The 21,826-nt window shown below is 26.3% G+C and overlaps 1 protein-coding gene across 3 annotated transcripts; it reads left to right on the forward strand.

Moving 5' to 3' along the window:
* Positions 1-286: 286 nt before the first annotated feature.
* On the forward strand, positions 287-12,891 carry LOC135923164 (probable serine/threonine-protein kinase clkA). 3 transcript variants are annotated; one of them, XM_065457760.1, is made up of 6 exons: positions 287-527; positions 5,060-5,774; positions 6,211-6,680; positions 10,614-11,118; positions 12,100-12,343; positions 12,567-12,887. In XM_065457760.1, exons 1-5 carry the CDS (start codon positions 375-377, stop codon positions 12,330-12,332), a joined length of 2,076 nt encoding a protein of 691 aa, XP_065313832.1. In that variant the 5' UTR covers positions 287-374; the 3' UTR covers positions 12,333-12,343; positions 12,567-12,887. The 3 variants fall into 3 exon arrangements, with proteins under 3 accessions (XP_065313832.1, XP_065313833.1, XP_065313834.1); XM_065457761.1 differs by having other exon boundaries at positions 288-527; positions 6,214-6,680; positions 12,567-12,882; XM_065457762.1 differs by having other exon boundaries at positions 307-438; positions 12,567-12,891.
* The last annotated feature ends 8,935 nt before the right edge of the window (positions 12,892-21,826 follow it).

The raw sequence follows: 21,826 nt of genomic DNA on the forward strand, positions 1-21,826 counted from the left end.
CTTCTTCTACAGTTAAAAAAATAAAATAAACTTATTTATTACAATAAAAATTGAAAATCATTAGAAGCATTATACAATTTAATATATAAATTTGCATTCTAAAATATCATGCACAATATAGATTTAAATCTGTTTATAAATTATGCAATCCTTGAACTATATTTGTTAAATATAACACATGCCTTTTTTAAATAAACTCAATATCAATTATCCTATTCATATGGAAGAAATTCAGCTGTTATTAACATATCATATTAGGATTGGATTATAGTGGGAATGATAGATAATAAATAAATGAAAAATGAATTGTAATTATAACCGTAAAGATATTAAATATCCTAGTTTTGGTATTCCTCAAAATTATATTTTCAAATATGGAATCAAATAGTTCAGAAGATGATATTATACCAAATGGAATTCCTGCCAAAAAAACTAAAGGTAGAGTTAAAATTAAGATGGAATTTATAGATAATAAACTGAGGCGTTATACAACCTTCAGTAAAAGAAAGACTGGAATTATGAAAAAGGTATTTTGTTTTTCTTTATATTGTTTACCATACAAACATTTACATAAAGCTTATAAAACGTTTATTTAATATTTATCAAAAGATAGTACCCTAAGTTTTGTTATAATCTCTATAGAATATCAAATAAAGATTATTTTAATAAGATATTATTTAGGTTTATACTTGTTAACAATTTACTTTTATAATTCAAACCTTTTGTATTATTTAGTAAAATAGTTTTAAAAAAATTAAAAATCTACATACTAATAATAAGAAAAATAATTTTAAATATATTAAATCATTCATATGTGTTAAATTAATATACCCTAAAGGCATAAATATTCTCATTTATTGACAAGATTATTTTATTAACTTTTCACTTTTTTTTGGCTGATTCCCACCTCCCCTTAATGCTTTCTATCAAACAGTTTCTAATTACCTCATTAGTAGGTCTAGTATCTGGAACGGGGAGATTAATCACATGTCAATTTAGCAATCACAAGACATACACAATTATTTTTGGCCCAAACAGAACTTGATCTGGTTTTGTATTTATTTTTTGTTTCACCAATTTCTATTTTTTGGCCTGTAAATAAAATAAAAATCACTAATTCTTTTCTAATCCTAGAAGACTAATCTTTGTTTTATTTAAAAGTAGAATGACCCTTGATAATTTAATGATGTTTATCAATTTTATTCTATTACGGGATATGATATTAAAATGAATAGTAAATGTTCTCAACTCCTTTTTTAAATTTCATTTTATAAATGTGATGTTCAATCAAGCAAAGATTGAAGAATAGGAAGGAAATATAACATTAATATTTTTTGGCCATACTCTAATTACTTCTAAAAAGTGATAAATACAAGTAATACCATGGCCAGTTGCATCAGGGAGGGCTTTAGGGGTCATAACTTCTTGAAGAATCATTTATAAAGATCTTCTATACATCATATAAATGTAAATACAATTTTGCAATTTGTTTGAAACCCTCTCACCCCCTTCTTTTTTTATTTATAAATTATTGTAATAAAACAAACATTTTTCTCATTATTGGTTTTTTTAATTAATGAAGTACAAATTTTTTTTAAACCTCCTACCTAAAAAAATCTTCACATACTCTTTCCTGAGTTAGTTTACACCATGCAACATACTTAATTATCCAATGCAGAAACTTTAAGAAACCGTGTCTATTAAAGTTTTTATAGAATTTCATCTATCTTTAAACTAATCGTCTCCAATAAAACTATCTTTACTTAGCCCCTTATTTACTTGACATTAGCATGAGAATGGATGAGCAAAAGGGGTTTTTAAAAACAAAAAATTCCTCATAATTAAAAAAAACAGCTTTTAAGCATCTTTAATAAAAAAAAGCCAGTTTCTCTAACTAGTATAAAAGTGGGTTATATATTGTATTCAGTATGAACCAAAAACTTCACCTCAAAAATATTCAAAACAATTTGTTCCTAAAATTCATAGCTAGAACTTTCTATCAATTATAAAATAAGTTTTTTAACCCGTAAAAGTTTTCTAAAAACAATCTCGGGTTTTAACTCCATCTTATATATATGTAAATCCGCTCACTCCTTTCGCATAGACATTCACCGCCAATACTACTTTATGTTCACTGTCAAAGCACGTTAAAACTGATCTTCGCCTTGAGCAATCTTTTAAACTCTAGCCTGCTGCTGCTTATGGGAAGAAGATATTATATTGATAGCAGATAGTATTCTATTTTAACGAGTGTATAAGTTCCCCTTTCCCTCCAAAGAGAATGAACTAACATTTTTAGTTAAGGGCAAATGTTTTTTTAGAGGATTCAAAGGATTTCCCAGAATGCTGAAGTTGGAATCTGTCGCATTAAGACTCTTGGTGTTGATAGCAGTGTTTGAACAGGTGCTACAGATATAAGAAACCCCATCTAATCAGATATTATGACAAATAGTAAAGATTAACATCTTTATTGGAAACAAACTCAGACGTCTTGCCGATTCCAAAAGTTTGGGAAGATAAAGAGTGAGAATGAAGGTATGAGATTCTCCTCCCTTTTCTTAAGTAAAGACATACATTTCAACCCCCCTCCCCCCATATTTAAAACTTCCACCTTTAACACTATTTTTAGCCTAATTCTTTTTGGCAGTGAGTTTTTATAAGGTTTTACACATTTCTATAACATCCCATTTGTTTTTAAGACTACTCATACCATTAGGCAGAGAGTTCTAATAAAGTTTCACACCTTTCTTTCAACTCATTTGTTTTTAGGTCTATATTTGTCTAGCTTTTTACTTGATTTAGATTTGGATACAGGCAATTCCAGCAAAACTAAACTGCTATCTAGTCATTTTTGATGTATGACATACAAGGGTCAAACCGAACCGCGAAATAAAAAAACCCATTATTATTTTCTGTACCATAAGCATAACTGAACATAATATAATTCCAAAAGGAGAGAACCTAAATATTATAAATATTTTCGAACCGATTTAAACCGGTTCATAGCTAACTGGCATAATTTGATATATTATTTTTCAATATTAATTCGTTCTAATTCAATTTCGAAAAATAAATGTTACAAATTTATATCTGGTTATATTATGTTTTATTATTTTTTAATCATGTTTTATAATAAAATAAAGATACATACATACCCAACTTTTCTTTAATTTTTTGTTTGTTTTTATAATTTTAAAAATATCTTTATTATATTAGTATGGGTATTCTAGTTAATTCAAAAAATTTAAAGCTTATAAAAAAACTGGAACGAACCTTTATATAAAAAATAACTGGAATGGAACTAAATTGGTTAAAAAATTTAAGAACCGCAAAGAAACTGAACCGTTATACTTTACGGTTCGACACTCCGATGACATGGCACATTATCTTGTTGAAAAAATAAATCCCCTTGCGGAAACCAAATATGCGTCAAATCAATAAGATTTATCTATAAATATCTTTATTTGTTTGAATTAATAATTCCTTCATCACATTACTACATACAATCCTATAACACAAATATTTTGGGGGAATTTGATAGCCCTTTAAAACATTAAGATTTAGGCTTTATCGAACTTTCGTACCACAAAATTCAAATGTAATTAATCAAGTGTATATATGATTTCATTCATCCTAGAATTAATAAAATAAAATCATAAGGGTTAAGGCGCTCTCTAAATCTTCCCTTTACTCATAAACGCAATTCGGAGTCTCTTTTTGATTTACTGGCATGTCATCTAAGTATATTTTTTTACCTTAAAATGGCGGAATTTGATAAAGATTTTTTAAGATATCAAATGAATATCGTATAAAATAAAAACCCATAAAATGAATATTCTTATAAAGAATGATTCATTTCGAGCAATGGATTTCAATTAAAAATAATACTACTGGTACACGAATATCTATTTTATATCAATAGATTTTTCAAACATCTCATATTTATTTTCCACTTTTTTTCGGGGACTGTTAGATTAAGTATTTTGAATAGTTTACCACTAATCATCAATATTTTAGAATTTCGTCATAGGATCTTATGTTTATGAAATTTAATTTTTTAAAAATTGAGTCGGATAACTGGGCATCATTTTATTTAAATGTAACTTTAAAATATATTTTAAACATAAAACAATAGGAAACGATAATATTAAACATGTAAAAGATACACACCTTTAACTTATCTTTCTGATGAATTCTTATTTAAGTAAATGACATCCAATTTGATTCACGAATGTTAAGTAAATTTCATTTTGATTTGTATTCTCTAGAATTTAAACCAGAATATATAGGTAAGATTTCTAAACCTTTCGAAATTTTATTTTGAATTAAATAGTAAAGAAAATAAAATTTATGGTGATCTAATTTGATTTAGATTTAGAGTATATAGGTCGTGATTAAGGGGAAATTTTATAAAGATTACAGTTCAAGTGCAAAATATTATAAAGGGTACGACTCATTGTTTATAATTTTTAAAATATAATTTAAATTTTCGAGTTTTCTCCAAATTTTTAAAAAAAATTAGTGTTATAAAGTTAAGATACGTAAATCAGTAGATTAAATTTGTTTATAATAATAAAATTTTTTAACAAATAGACATTAATCAAAAGATTTAAAAGAAAACGGTTTTAAAATTAGTTTAGTAAATTAAAAAGCTTTAATTCGTTCCTTTTGGCAATTTAGTAAAAAGGTTCTATTTACGTTATAAATTATAAAAAATTAAATTTTTTGTCTATTAATTTTTACAAGAAAACGTAAAGATTTTTTTATGACTTAAAATTCAAATTTTTACAAAAAAAATTGCCTATTTTTATATGCCCCTAAAAAATAAGCCTTCCCTTTCCCCAATTTTAGTACTACAGCACTGAATAAACCTTGGTATAATGACAATAAAATTCACTGCGCTTTAAATATTATTTTTTACAATTTATTTTTAACCATGCCAACGTTGAATTTATAACTGGCCGAGTCTTGAAATCGAACCCGTGCATGTTAAATATAAAATACTTTGCAGTCAAATTTTTATAATATATTTATATATTAAAATATTATACAAATGTAGGCCTATGAGCTATCCACTCTAACAGGTACACAAGTTATGTTGCTCGTAGCCAGCGAGACTGGCCACGTTTACACATTTGCAACCCGCAAATTGCAACCCATGATAACTAGTGAGAGCGGGAAGGCTCTTATACAAACCTGCCTCAATTCACCTGACAATCCTCCTCCTTTAACATTTACCCATACAGTATCTTCAAATTCGAATGTTTTAATAGAGAACGATATTCCCTTACTTCATACTATTGGACCGAACCATGGAAATAACATGTTTACAAATAATTCTAACGATGATTTACATATTAAAATAGATGAAAATAACGACAGAGAATCAAAAATCGAACGGGAAATGGTTGAGTTGGAAAAGAATAATGAAAATAATAATAATAACGTGTTGACTTCCAGAATACCTTCTACCACGATGGACACGCAATTATATATAGCGCACCTCAATCACATATCCACTAATAATGTTCCTACTACTACCACTAATAATAATAATATTATTTACCCTCGTTTTCGAAACTTAAACCAAAACGATATCGGAATGAACCAAAATGACAAAATGTTATTAGGCGGGAAGGAGGAAGAAAACAACGATCCTCGAATGTGCGAGGAGGGATATGAGGAAACGGAATTACATTATTACGCAGACGAAGCGGACTATTCTGGACCGCTATACCTGGCAGACGATATTAACGATGAATTTGAACAAGAAGGTTAGTTTGTGATGCATTATTAAAATCAACGTATAAAAGCTCTATTTTTGAAATTTTATTATTATTTATCCATAAAATAAGGTAATAGAAAAAAGAGATAATGCCTTATAATATTGGCGGTAAATAATAAAATCTTTTCCGTCATTATTTTTTAAAAACTATTAAAATAAAATCATAATATAATTAATTAAAGAGTTAATATTAAAACATGACTAAAAGATAGAACTTTCCAGGGTTGTTCATTTATCGAGACATTTAAGATAGGGGGTCATTACATTAGTAGTACTTGATTTGTAATTGATTTTTAAAATCAAAGAAATAATTTATTTGATTTATTTATAGAAATAATAGATTTCACTATAAAATAGTCTTTTCTTTCGAGCATTTATAAAATAATATTTTTTTTAAACTTGTTTTGACATCACTCTATAACAAGAAGAAGATGAGGAAGAAGAAGATGAAGCAGACGATATGTATGGAGATTATGAGGAAGATATGGGAATCCACCTGAAAGGACTGAACGACGTAGATGGTGTTATATCTCGTAGATATTTTTCTATCAATCATCCCAAAACTGGATATATAAAAAATAGCGATAACTCAAATATATCATTAAGCATGAATTCTAACTCTGGCAATAATATAACGAAAAGTCCTAAACGGTTTAAAAATACCGATTACCACCCTAATAATTTCATCCAAACTATTAAAAACCAACGCAATAAAGTCAACGATACTTTCTACAACGAAGACCTTCGACAAGCCAAGTTTTTTGGACGCGGAAATTTGCAACAAGTTCAACAATCGCAAATCAACAAAAATCACAAGAGAATAAAGATATCGCGTTCCATAATCCCCAACAGATTTCTAACAAATTCCGACGATAAATCTAAACTCAAATTCAAGGTAATTATTTTCAATTATCATTTTGTTCATGATACATTTCTTACTAGTAGTGAAAGGCAGAGTCCCTATATAAAAATAATAATATTGCCATATGACACCGATATTTTCCTAATATTAAATTTCGAACCTTGGACCAACATCAAAAGACCGAAGTTTAAATACTTTTTATAAAATTTTTATGTTTCATAAAAGTATCCCACAATTCTTTATCAATTTGTTGGGCTCTATATTCATTCTAATGAAAGAATTTAAAAAAAAACTATATTTTTACTTATTGAGATATCTTGCTAGCATTTAAATTGGATTGTAAACAGAGCTTACATCTCAGAATTCAGAATTGATATTTAGAAAAATCAAAAACATGATCCATAATAAAAAAAATTTTATTCGCCGCCCAAATTAATCTAAAAACAACAATATTTTTACTTATTAGAGATATCTTGCTCGCATTTAAATTGGAATTATAAACAGAGCTTATATCTCAGAATTAATATTTAGGAAAATCAAAACATGATCTATGATTAAAAAAAATTTTATTCGCTAATCTCCCAAATTAGTCTATGTTAAAAGGCGAAATCGGCAATTTATAGTTTTTTTTATATATGATTCGTTTACTAGAATAATACGGAGTAACAAATGATCAAGAAATTAAAAGATTTTGAGATACCTTTATGAAAACAATGATGCCGTCTGCCGTGGGGGGGGGGGGGGGGGTGACGCAATAACGTGTTTTAAATCGTAGGAAGGTCGGGTTTTATGGTATATAGCATGATACCCCCCCCCCCCCATTTTTTAGAATATAATTATACCCCTTACTCTCATCACAAGCGACGACTTCATGGGGTCAATGGGGCTCTCGCCCCCATTGAAATACTCTACTAAGTAAATAATTTTGAACCATTAATCTTTATTAGTGATCTGCATCGGGTTTAATTTTTCAAGCCCGGCCCATCCCGAAATTTTTTTAAAAAATTTGTCCTGCTCTGCCCTATTCCGAACGAATTTTTTTTATTTGCCCCGAAAAGCCCGACAGAAATTAAAATTATTTGTCCGCCTGGCCCGGCCCGAATTTATTTAATAAATACAAATAAAATATATTAACGAATTTTAAAATATATCAACTTGACAAAATGCAATGATATCATATTTAATTTAAACCTGACCCGAGAAATAGACCCAGCTGGAGCCGAAATTATTTTTAAAATGGGCCGGGCCGTGATTTCTAGATATCTAATCTATATTTTAATTAACGTTAAATTTTTTTAAAAAAATTTACAACCCTCATAAATTTTTTTATGTTGCCGCCTTTGCCCATTATATTTTTTATTTATTTCCCTTATCATTATGGCCAAAATAATTTCCAAAAAAAATATTTATGATAAGCGGATATTTTTGATTGTGCAAAAAATTTCGCTAAATCTTTAAAGTTATTAGGTAAAAGTATGGAGTTATAGCAGTAAACAACAGAGCCAGGGTATAGGCTAAGGCATATGTTTTAGACACCTAATTCAAGCATATTAGTTTATTTAGTGCAATTTGTCGCGTCTTCATAAAGAGAGAAAAATTGAGGCAACACGCTTTACCCTCCACCCCCTTCCTTAAAATATTTTTTACACCCTACCTTTTAGGAAACCCTCCCCTCTCTCTAAAATAGATATGGAAGCAAATGAATTCTACTCCTACCTCCTTTCTCCCGTCATTTAAAATATCTGGTATAACTTTTTTAGGAGGGAGTGACTGCATCACTGGACACTTTGTGGGGTCTAAGCATCATTAGTTTAAGGGAGATAGAGGGCCCTGTACGAAAAAACATTGAAAAATATTTCATTTTTTTAAGGGTATAGGAGGGATTAGTTAAATGGATCTGATTCATAACATAAAAATTCAATTAATTAAAAACATTTAAGTCTAAAATAAATATTTGATAGGACTAAAAAGTCATTATTAATTGTTATTACTATTTTGTATCTATAAAGTTATGTTTATTTTTAATTTCATCGTTTTTTCCATTTAACAGATGCAAGCTAAAAAATAAAAATCCATAATTTGTATTTTTTCAATTAAATATTCTTCTTTCGGAATTATTTGAAAATAGTTGCATTTTCTCAAATAAATAAAAATAATTATAATATAAATAAGAAAAAATTTAAAAAAATATATTTGACAATATTTATCTACAACAGTTTATACAACAATAAAACCTCTGATGCTTACCTATTAACTTTTTCCCTTTGCCATTTTTATGCTTCTAGACAACTTATATATATTTTGATTAAAATATTTTCGGTGTTTCCCCACATTTAACTTTTAATTTTTTTTCTATTAGAAGGATTGAATTGGGACATTACTGCAACAAACCTCGTATAGTTTCCTTCAGTTCCAGAAGTCTTATATTTTTTTGGTTTATTTTTGACGTTATCTACTTTTAACGTTTTAAACTTATGGTCACCTGAGAAACTATAGAGATACACGATAGTATTTTTTGCTAATAAATTTATTAGCAATATTTTTTTTTACTCTAATATAATTGAAAAGAGATTTAAATTAAAAAAAATATATAAATGGCAACAGCTGACAGCCACACTTTCAAAAATTAATTTAGGAAATATATTTTTTTTAAATCTACTATGAAAGCATAATCCATATTTTTATAGTAATATAATAAATATAATGACCTTAAATATTAAAAAAATTAATTCTATTGTAACCGGAATTGTTATTATTATTTTTTATTTTATTGATCTATATATTTTCATGTTTGATCTGCTGGATTTAGTAAGACATCTTTTTGGACTCGTTAATTTATTTCGGACCGGAGTAGGACCCTGACAAAAAATTTTAGACTATTTTTTTTCTACTATATTATTTTTAAGAACAACTATAAAATTGTATATTAGCCTCAAGGCTTACTTTTTTCCGATTTTATTCAAATATCCTGTTTTTTTTAATAGTTCAGTAATATAAAATTTGAAAGGACCCAGACCTATGAAAAAAAAATTGATTTTATAATTGCAATATTTAATCGGGGGGAAAAAAAGTTTAGTAAGGAAATATAAAATTAAATTTTCGGTTAGGCTGGTTATGGTCTATATTGCATTAATTATGTTGGTGGTCGGCATTTAATATACTTTTCCCACTTCATTTTAATTTGACAATAGCGTGGTGCTTTACCACTGTTTTTTTAAAAAAACCTAAATTTTATTAAGAAAACAAATTTATTTATAAATAAATACATTGAAAAACCTGAATTCGAATCATAGATGATATTGTTACTTGTATATAATATCTATAATTCAAATATAATATAGAATTTATTAGAAAAAAAAACAAATTGGAAACATATGGAATAAACTAATTAATTTGGTTAAAAAAATGTGAAGGTTTTATTTTGAAATAAAAAATTAATCAATATGTGCTTTCTATTCTAATAAAGTAATTCTTTCAAAAGAAATCCTGTCCATTAAAATTTCAATTTTAATAGATACAGCAGTCAAAAAAACATTAGATATCATACCTTTGTTTTTGAAATATATTTAATGTGACAAAAAAACTCATAAACAATATTCTATAAATTACTTAATTTATTTAGAGTAGGAGCTTTAATTATGTTTAGTTGATAGTTATTTGAACATATAGTCAATTTTCTTGATTTCGACTTTAAATTATATTACGGCTTGCTGAGCACATTTGCCCGTCTCTAGCGATACTACACATTTTTAATATATTTTAAAAAGTTTTAATGTTTACATGTTAAATTAATCTCACCCCAAGCTCACAATAATTTTCTGTTTTAATTTTATCGAAAATATTATAAATCAGGTATAAAAAATCAAGACCTTGTCCACTAAATTATAAAGATATGTACATGGTTGGAATTATTTTCATAAATGTAAATTTGCACAATATTATTTAATTTTTTTTTTCTTCGCGTAGAATTCTCACGACCAAAATTTATTCGCTCGCGAACACTTATTGGACTCCAGAGAATCGCTCTTATCCGATTTAGGCATTTCTTTCAATAGTAATACTAACGATTCACACCTCAACTTAAATAATATTACGCCTTTTGACGCTCGTATGGAAGACGCTCTCTCTGGTGCTATTAAAGGTTCCAATAACCACAAATACAACTCAGACAGCACAACCTTAAATAATCGCCTAGACATTTCCCACAATAATTATCGACGGGAAGCCTTAAATAATAACCACGATGAATCTACTAATAAAACTCGCCTAAATAATCAAAGAAAGGATTCCAATATAAATATCCACCTAAAAAGAAACGATTCTTCTCTAAATCAAAGAAGTCTAATAACTTCCAATAACAATTATCCTACAAGAAATCCGAATAATGGGTTTAATTTAAGAGCAGATGAAAAGGATTTGGTTGACAAGTATGAAATCATGCCTCTCAAAACTGTTAAAAATGGGTTTAATGGTAAATATTAGAAAATTTAGATTATTATTTCTATTCTATTTTGGTTAATTTTTAAACTTTTAAAATTCATCCCACACTATATTAGCGTTTTTATAGAATGTTAGATTTATGACAAAAAGTTAAATAATTTTTACTTTTCAATATTTTTTTTAAAATAGTTCCTCACCCCTTTTATTGGTCCGGTTCTGGTTTTATATTCGTTAATGTTTTTTTCGACATCATGGTGCAAAAAACTAATTTATAGACTATCGGAGTTAAACTGGGCCAACAAGAGCCCAGTCTGCAGGTTTCTAACATAGTATACATGATTTTGGTTGGTTTTTCTAGCTTGAGTTTATTCCGTTCAAAAAGTATAGATGATTAAAAATTATTGTTATATCTTCGTGATATATATGACAATACGATATGGGCGGGTTTGGGCTGGCTGACAAAAAAATGTTAAACATCGGGCCGGTGAATAGGCTGGTTAAAAATATTTTAAAAATAATGAGGGGGCGAGTGAATTTAAAATATATTTTTTGGACTAAATGAGCAGAACAGACTTATATTTAGTGAATATTTTTTTTTATTTCTTAATGTACATTTTATAAATTTAAGTAATATATTAAAATAAAATAAATAAAAAGCTAAACCAACCAATAAAATATAAAATTTTAGATAAATAGGCTTGAGTGTGGGTGAATTATAAAAAACTATGGGTTAGCTAGCGGGTTAATTTTTAAAACAATGGGCAACGCCGGGTTAAAAATCCGTTCATATTAGACCTCTAATTTAGATTGGTTACCTATAAAAACGACTGAATTTTGGGATTTTACTATATTAGTCGCCTGGTCCTAGTAGTTAGCTTAGTTAACGCTTCGTTTAAATCATTTGCTATGTTAAAAGTGAGATTTCTATATCATATTTTTTACAATCACTATTTTTAAAATAACTATGCCAATTAAAACAATGATTTACCTTAAAAAAATCTATTACACATAGCCTCGCCTTTCCGAAATTCCGCCCCTCTAAATCACTCTTCACCTCCACAGGCCATTCACAAGGAATATATTTCTAAAAACAATTGCCATAATTTTTCTCACGAAAAAGCGAGTATTTTTATATCATCTCATAATAATTCGTCGATTCTCAAAGCATCTCTCGTCTCCGATTCCGATGCAGGCCAACAAACTACCAAACATAAGATCGCTGTGACGGCTTTAGGAAAAAGTTGATTGTGACCAATGTATATAATTAAAATAATGAATTTACATCCTCTTAATTATTAAATCTTTATAGATTCAAAATATCAATTTTTTAAAATTATTTTAAATTTTTATATAGCATAATTTTTTTTATTAAGATGTTATGGATGTCGTCTTTAAAACGAATTATTAAAATAACTATGGTTGGGATATTCAGGTTATCTTCAACTAATAAATTATCTTTTATTTATTATATAAAATTAGCCTAGCAGTTATATTGTGTCAAATCGCACTAGCTTTATCAACATCAAATAATACACACAATTGATGAAATATGCAATCATTAGAAACATTCTTTTCTTAGATAAATTCCTTAACAAATAATCACAAGATCAAGCATAATATATACATATCCTTAAAATACTTGTTTTTAAATTTTTTAAGATGCGTTTATTGATAGCTTATATATTTTCATAGTGTAATATATTTATTTGTTTGAACAATATATAAATACTTAACTACAAATATGGCTCTTCCATTCTCCACGATCAATTTACTCATTTGATTTTGATTCAATTTGTAATATTTAATTTAAGTCTATCAAGATTTAGTGTGTTTAAATCATATTTTTTAAATGTATTTATTATAATATAAATAAACGACAATCATCAATGACAAAATAAAATAGAAATATTATTAGTATTTATATTAATTTGAGTTGAGTTCAATTAATATAAAGATGCAAAATCAGTGCCAGCGCTCGTTAATGTGCATTACTATTACTACGTACAAAATTGCAACAAAGTATAATTCTAATCTTAAAATGTTTATATATGCCAAAGAAAATGCCATTTTTAAAACTTCGACATAGTTATAAAAACATTGAAATATAAAATTATCAGATTTAAGTCACGCTCTTCCCAATTGCCAACCAAATTTAATCTATTAAATTTATCTTCTTTATCGCATAACCATAGCATCAATCCCTTATCGCCTCCAAATTAATGATGTTCAATTATTAAATTGTATTATAAAACAAGAAAATTCATGTATATATTTCTTTATCTTCAGTTCTGCATCAATACAAAACTTTCATTCATTAAATTAAGATCAGCCATCACCCCCCCCCCCCCGCTTTCACCAAATTTGATACAACTCTAATCTGATAAAAGGCTAGGTGGAAATAAATTTTTGGAGATCCTTTCCCAATAAAGGTTACTATAGGTTTATGGCTAGGATCGAATATCGCATTAATGGGCATATTGTTACTTGTTGGTTTCCTCTAAGGAATAGGCTTGTTAAAAACCTCGACGCTTCAAGAAAAAAGCTAAATCAAGGTTTTAGTCAAAAAAAATGTTGCCCAAGCCTCTAAATTTCGTCTCAAACTGGCAGAATGGTTTGATTTTTGGCGAAATCTCTAAATTTAGGTAAAATTTTTGGTTAAAATATATTCCCTTGGGCCCCTAGCAAATTTTTTATTTGAAACTTATAAAATACTAGAAACTCATTAACATAAACTTATAAGCGCAATAACTTTATTTTCACTCCAATAGTTTTGTAAATTTTAACTATCAACGATAATAAAAACTTTTACAAATGAACCAAATCCAAAAATTTGATTAGGGAATCAATCGGAATTAAAAAGACATTAGATATTTATAAGAAAGAAGATAATTATCGTTTATCAAATGCATGAAACACTCTAATTCATTTATTATTTAAAAAATATTCAAATTTGTTTTAATTTTTATTTTTTTTATAAATTAACTAAAGATGTGTCACAATTTTAAGTACCCGAAATATTTTATTAACTGCGAAATATTTTATTAACTGACCTAACAAATTATTTTAATTTTGCAATGAAATCCTTGCGGAGTTTGAAACAGATTAATTGAACATTTTTTATGCCAAAATTTTGAGCAAAATATTTTATATCACAAAATTGAAGATTATATTTAGAGATTAAATTTTTTTTTCTAATTTGTTATTTCATCATGAAAATATTTTTATGCATAAAATCGCAATAAATTTACTTATAAAATATTTTTTACAATTTGATCAAAAATTCTGTTTAAAAATCTTCTTTAAAAAAAATCTTCAGAGATCAATATTATTTTTTATTTTAAAGAACATTTCAAACTCAGAATTCGTGAACTTTGAATAATGATTATCATTTAAATATCTTTATTATTATTTTTTGATATATAAAATCTTTTTATACATATCTTTTGAAAAAATTTTTAATAAAAGATTCGATAAAATTTTTGTCGGTAATTTAAAATTGTTTTTGAAAATAAGTCCTCTCAGGCACTAGAACTTTCCATAGTTCACGAGGTAGGGAGCGGCGGCTCCCTTTTTTCCTTATAATTTTCTCTTTTGGCTTTAATCAATTACAAGGGGACGAATCTCCCCATAGATTTCATCCTAACGATTATTTTATTTATTTAACCGTAACGTAAAATAATTTTTTTGTCACTGTTCAATGTGATTACCGGGTTAAAAGCACATTGAGCTTTAAAGTAACATTTAAAATACCAAAAATCGCCGATTTTTTACAATTATTATCTAGATTCTAGGCTCTAACTAACACAAGTATCCTTTGCCCCAGATACCCCCCCCCCCCCCCAATAACAATCGTTGTTCCCTCCTCTTTCCAAAATCCCGATGAGCGTGGATTATTCGTATAGCTTTGTACAACCCCGTTCCTTTCATATTATGACTAAATTAAACTTTACTTTCATTTATTATTTTATTTCTTAAAAGGTCAATTAATGCTTTGATAAATACTATATAAAATACTCTGATAAACGGTACCTATGGTAACTCTTAACATACACCTTGAATTATTATAATTATAATTAAATTCAATATTATTATATTTTTATTTTATTTTGCCTTTTCTTGTTTTATTTATTAAAATAAGGTTATTTTGATTTAGATCATTTTGTGTTCCGCCACCTGGTGCTTGAATTATTGTACTAAGTGTTCTCTTTTCTTTTGGATTCCTTTATCTGGTTAATATCATCTTAGATGTAGTTGTACTTGTTCTGTCTTTTCTTGGTGTTCCTTTATCTGGTGTGGATTCTCATTGAAGTCGTCGCACCAGCTATCTAATTGTTTAGACAAAATCCTAATTAAAATCGCCTCAGCAAATGATAACAAAAAGTCACCGGATCGGAGCATCTTTGACAATGAGGGTGATTAAGTCTCTGTACCGAGACCCTTAAACACATAACTTGAAAGAAGTTCTATAAATAAAAGATAAATAAAATATCAAATTGATTTGTATAAAAACCCGCTTTAATATTCAAATTATATGAATAATGGAATACCAGTGACGAAGTTTACTAGCAATTGGTTTTATATTTATTAACCAAACCATACAAAATATTAAGATTTATAAATGAGCGGAATTCGTCTTTGTTTTAGAGTATTCTCAGGAACTAAAATTGTTAGATTTTAAACCTTTTAACATTTTTTTTTCAATTGAAATAGATAGGATAGCTGAAATTTACGATTTTTTATATTAAAATCCCGTCTGAACTTGCGATTGTTGAGCGAAAGTTTTATAGAAAAAATTTTTCTTTTTCAGTTTTGTAAAGTTGGTGTTGTTCGAAAAGCATAATATTAAAATAAATAAGCATTTTTTTATTTACTTCCCCAACACTTTTTTTTTAAATGTAAAATTACACATTACTTTTGCTTGATTTTTTTTTAATTAAAAGATAAGCAATTTTAAATTGGTTCCCCAATGTTTATTTTTTTCATCGTAATAAAAATACATAAAAATATCAACAGAGTAATAAAGAATGGTGTTGACTTATTTTAAAGTAGCATAAAGATTATATTAATTTTATTTAAAGCTTTTTTTAAGAAAAATTAAAATTGCTTCTAAGGTCGTTTCGTCACTCACTGAAATATTATAATAGATGTACTATATTTAAATATGTTTAGACACAATTTATTCATATACACTTAAAATAACTATTCAAACATTAATTATAAATCAAAAATAAATGTACAAAACTGTCGTAGCCTTGCATAATTTTTAACAGATAATTATAAGGCAACCGTATATTGTTGATTGGTTGGAATTAAATAATAATAAGAAATAATATGATTTTTATGATATGAAAAGATTTTTTTTTCGATGATGTAAAGTTTTCTATCATTAATATAAAAATTCTTAAATTATTATGCAATTATCTTGGGATTTAAAAATTTTAATTGAAAATAATTCTTGTAGTAAAATTTAGATAGTAAGAAATGTTAGATACAGGAGTAATATATTAATTTTGGATTATATAAAAATAAGATTGTATATAAAAGTAAAGTTAAACATTATTCTTCATTCTTGTTTTATTGTTATTTATAAGAGCTTTTGTCACTTATAATCGCATTTTTACGTGTTGTCATCTTACTGCCACTGTATGATTTTTCTAACCGAAACCCTATTAGATCGCAATTTGCTAGATAATTTTTAAACCAGGTAGATGTAAATTTTCTAAGCAAAACCTAGTAAATAATAAACTGAGTTTAAAAAATATGAATAAGATATATGATAGCCTAGATGAACCCTAATATTATTTATTCCCTACTAGAAATCTTAACAGTCCGATCCGCCTATTTAATATTGGCTGGCGGGGGGTAAGTTATTTTAAACGGCAAACGGGTGGGCGGGTTTAAGATTTTTGTAAATGATGGACGGGCAAAATTTTTTTTTAAAAATGGGCAGGTAAAAATATATATTTGTAGATCCGCTAACATATTTTAATAAATATAAACATTATCAATTTAAACAAAAACATTTTAACATATTTTATTTTGTAGAAAAAATAATTAATGCTTGTCCATCATGCATTCATAATACAAAAACAAAATTATCATTTCATTTTATTATTAAATTTTTATATCATCGAATATTCGTTAAAATTACTAGTTTTAATCAAATTATAAAGTAACTGTAAAAGCGGTGGTAGATCTTCTTTATAATGTAACTTATAACGATAACTGGTTATTTTTTAAAGGTAACTTTATTAGCACTAACTCAAATTCATAAATCAAATCTTAAAATTAAAAAAATTGATTATACTTTTTTGTATTTTTGGTAAAATATTGCATAAATGAATGGATTATACAAAGCAGATGTTTTTGCAAACATAGCTGGAAACAAAGTTAGTATCGGTGTGATAATTGACGTCTTGCCAATCAAAGATATTACGAATAAGCTTGCATAAGGACCCCAAGCCACTAAAAAACTATATTTATGAATAGTTTATTATATAGAAATAGATCGTTGTATTAATGGAGTGTTCTTTCCCTAAATGTTAGATTTAGAAAAGTTTGCTTATTAGACCTTTAAAATAAAAATAATAATTAAACAATTCTGCCTCTATATAAGATAAGTTTTATTCAAAATTTTTAGATTTTCTCTGATGAAGTAGTGCGATAGGAAAATTTACATCGGAAATTTGTAATTTTTGAAAAATAACATTTTAATAAAATAAGAGTTAATAGTTTTACACACACCTCTTCCCACACTTCGGTCCATCACTCCCTTCCCCCATGTAATATTTTCTTGAAAAAAACATTTATTATTAATGTAAAATCAATATAATCTAAAAGATATATATGTAACCGACCGAAGACATACCAAAAGGGGACAAGAGAGGTAGACACCCTTAACTTTCTCTTTAGAAAATCCTGATTGCATAGGCATAGTAAGGAATATGCTAAGGGGAGGGGGTTGCTATTAGATAGGTTTTTCTCAAATCATTTTTATTGGAATTCTTTTGACTCACTTATTAGGTCTTTAGTTATGTTATATACTGAAAGTAATTGTTATTATTTCCTTTCTTACCCAATCACTAGATATATGGACATTTTTGCGATTTTGATATCTAATGTTATCCCACGATGATATATGAGGCGTCTAGAAGATGAAATCTCCAATAGCTGCGTCATTTGCTTATTGTTTTTGAAGATTGTACCAAATATCATACTGTACGAAATCGTAATGATCAAAAGTGGAATAACAAAACAAAATAGGAATAGACATAGAGCATAGAGCATAGAGCATAGGAAATCGTTGATTTGTCCTAAGTTATAATGTATATATTTAAAATATATTTAATCTTAATGAGATATGGCACCTATTGATATAAATTTTAAAAGCGAAGTTTTGTTCACATCCTGAAATAAATATATTTTTATAAATCTAAAAACCTTTAGCATCAATTATATGTTGCATAAACATGGTTTGAAAAAAATTAAGCACTTTTTATTAATTTGTGTTAAGAGCTTCGATTCGACCCGGCTAGATCGATGTCTTAACGATTACATTTTATTCATATTTTAAATATGATCATTAAATAAAACGATTAGGGCACGATGTGTTTGATTAGTTTAATTGCGGTTATATTTTTATTTCTAAATAATTTTACTTTTTTTACATAATAAAAATAAAAGCATAATTTAATAAAATAAACTTTTGCATATTTAATTATTATTGATTTTTATCTATTCCATATTAAATCAACCGAAGATTCAGCCCGACCCCCTTTAATTTTTTTAAAAATTTGGTTAATATACACACTAACTAGTATATAAAATTTTAATTCCCAACTCAGCTTACTTCTTGAGATATGACCATCTTTAGAAACGTTAAATTTCCAAAATATCTCATGCTTTTAAAATTTCTCAAGAAATAATTAATCTAAAAACATAATTTAAATTTTATTAAATAGTACTAATAATAGCCATTTAATATGATATAAAATATATTATATTAGAAATAAGTTTATTACCAAACGGAAATAACTATAAAAAGAAAACTAAATTTTTTTTCTTTCAAATATTTTTTAAAGATAGACATTATATCCTTATATTTCTGCAAAATCGTATACTGGGTGGGATAGATACTGGCTCAAGAGTTCTCGCACCGTAAATATATGTCATTTATATGGCTGAAATCGTAAATAACTATATTTTATATTTAAATACGTAGTAATTTTTACAAATTTTCAATATAAAAAGGAAAACTTAAAATTTAGATAAGTAAAAAAAAATAGGAAGGTAGACATTGGAGATATCAAGGGCAGGCCCAATATTTTTAAAAAAATTTGGACTGGATCCGGCTTTAATTTTCAAATAAAATAAATATATTTTAAAATATTTTCAAGAAACAAGTAGCCAATATTTTTTGTTCGTTTGTAGAATGATTATAAACACAGGTTTGGCCAGTGTAATACAAAACTCTATTAGAATAAATAAATTTATATATCTAAATAAATTCGGGGAACAAAAAATTTTGGGGCTTTTTGGTCTAAATCATAACGTATTAATTGTGATTTAATCGAAAGGGGTTACAGTACTACTGGAATTGAAATAACTCTTTACTCTTTGTTTGCATTTTGGTGAGAAATAAAAGATGTTTATTAATTTTATAAAATTATAACAGTCATTGAAATTAATATATAAATTGAATAATGAATACGAAATTTAATTTCGCAGAAAAATAATTATATAAAATTTATTTATAAAAATAACGACTGTTGCTGTTGGAATCAATTCAAGATAACTAAATGTAAAATATAAATATTTACCTTATAATTTTTAGAAAATTAAATTTTGAAAGATTTATTTTCAAATATAAGATTTATATGTTATAACTATAGACTAATATTAATATAGACTGCAACGATTAAAAAAAAGTCTTTAAAATAATCGCCATTTGCAAAGATAAAGTTTATGTTTATAATGATTTTAAACGTTAAATATTTCATTGTATTTATTAGTGTTGTTAAACGGTTCGATTTGAGTCGATTTTTAGAACGGCTAATTCGTTATTTTACCCAGTGAAATATTAAGCTAGCCTAAAAACTTTGTTCAGAGATAGCACAAGGATTTGGACATTTGTCAGTGAAATTACGAGGCTTAGGCAATATTTTTTGGCTAAAATATTGAGTTAGCCGTTTTTAAAAATCGACTCAAATTGAGCCTTTTAACACAACACTAGTATGTATTTATGAATTTATTTAATTATAAAATTTTTCAATATAAAAATAATTAACTATTATTTAAAAATTCATATATAAATGAATGTAAAAAATAAATTATATATTAAACAATTTTTATAATAATATATATGATAAGAAAATAAAGTAATAAGAAAATTTCTGCATATTGGAACATCTAAAAAAAATTTAATTTGTGTATATAACAAAAATATAAGGTTTAATTTTCAACAGAATATGAATATATATTTTAATATAAAATGATATAAATTTAAAATTAATATGGAGGAATAGAGAAATTTATAAATCACAAAATAAAAATGTTTTTTAATCTTTGTTATATATTCAAAATTTATAATATTTTTAATCTAATTTTTGTAACCTGACCTATTATTACTTTTTGTTTTTCGTTTAGAAATTTATATTTTTAATCTAATTTTTATAACCTTACCTATTATTACTTTTTGTTTTTCGTTTTGATTATATGTATTCTAATTTATATTTTTAGACAATATATATATGGTGTGTGTACGAAGATAAAAGAATAACAATAATAAAATATATTTTTACTTACGCTCACCATAATTCTTGTTCTCTTCAATCTTGGAACTATGAGTGTAATTAATATTTGCAAATTACTAAGGGATCCTAATTCTTTACTTTTTATTATTAATTGCAAACCTAGATAATTTAAAAAAAAAATAATCATTTTGATCAAAGCCACATCCTATTTTATATAATAATAAAGTGATCAGGATTAAAAATAATAGAAAAAAAGAAATCGGAGATATTAACATTATATTTGTAAATTAAAAAATGGTAAAAAATATTTATGTTAAAAAAAAAGTTAAAATTATATTTTTACTCATGATATCATAAAAATAATCCAGATTGTTTATTAATGCTTTAATTCATTCAAATTAATAACTAAAGATAATTTATAAGTATATGTTAACGTTAATGTATTTTTATGGCAATATGGTATTTTTTTTATCATTATATCATTTTTTGAGCCCGTATTTTTGAATTTAAATATCTGATTTTACCGGAAATATATTGCATAATGTTTGGAATACCTACTTTATAAATTCCAGATAATTTTGAAATCAACTTTTGAACTTACTATCGTTTTTCATAGATTTTTTATATGTTGAATATTTAAATTCGCTTGACCTTAACTTTTATTTTTATTATTTTTATACTCTTATTCTTATTTTCGTAAAACTAATTTTATATTTTATTTTGGAAAAGTATTTGTGTTATTCAAATATATTATATTAAATTTTTTATATATATACCGACGATATTTTTTTATTTGGTTAGTTGTAGACAAATATAATATTTTAGAAATAATATAATAAATTTTACTTTCCTCCACCATTTTAACAAGGTGCCCCGGGGAAAAAAGACTCTCCGGATAAATTTTTCTTTGACTATTCCATCTTGTTGTAATGGGGAAATTAATACGTTAAAATATGAAAAGAAAAACTCATATGATAATTCGTGCAA

This window comes from Gordionus sp. m RMFG-2023, chromosome 2 (assembly GCF_954871325.1).
Source record: "Gordionus sp. m RMFG-2023 chromosome 2, tfGorSpeb1-WG-v2, whole genome shotgun sequence".
In the NCBI taxonomy this organism is placed as follows: Eukaryota; Metazoa; Nematomorpha; class Gordioida; order Chordodea; family Parachordodidae; genus Gordionus; species Gordionus sp. m RMFG-2023.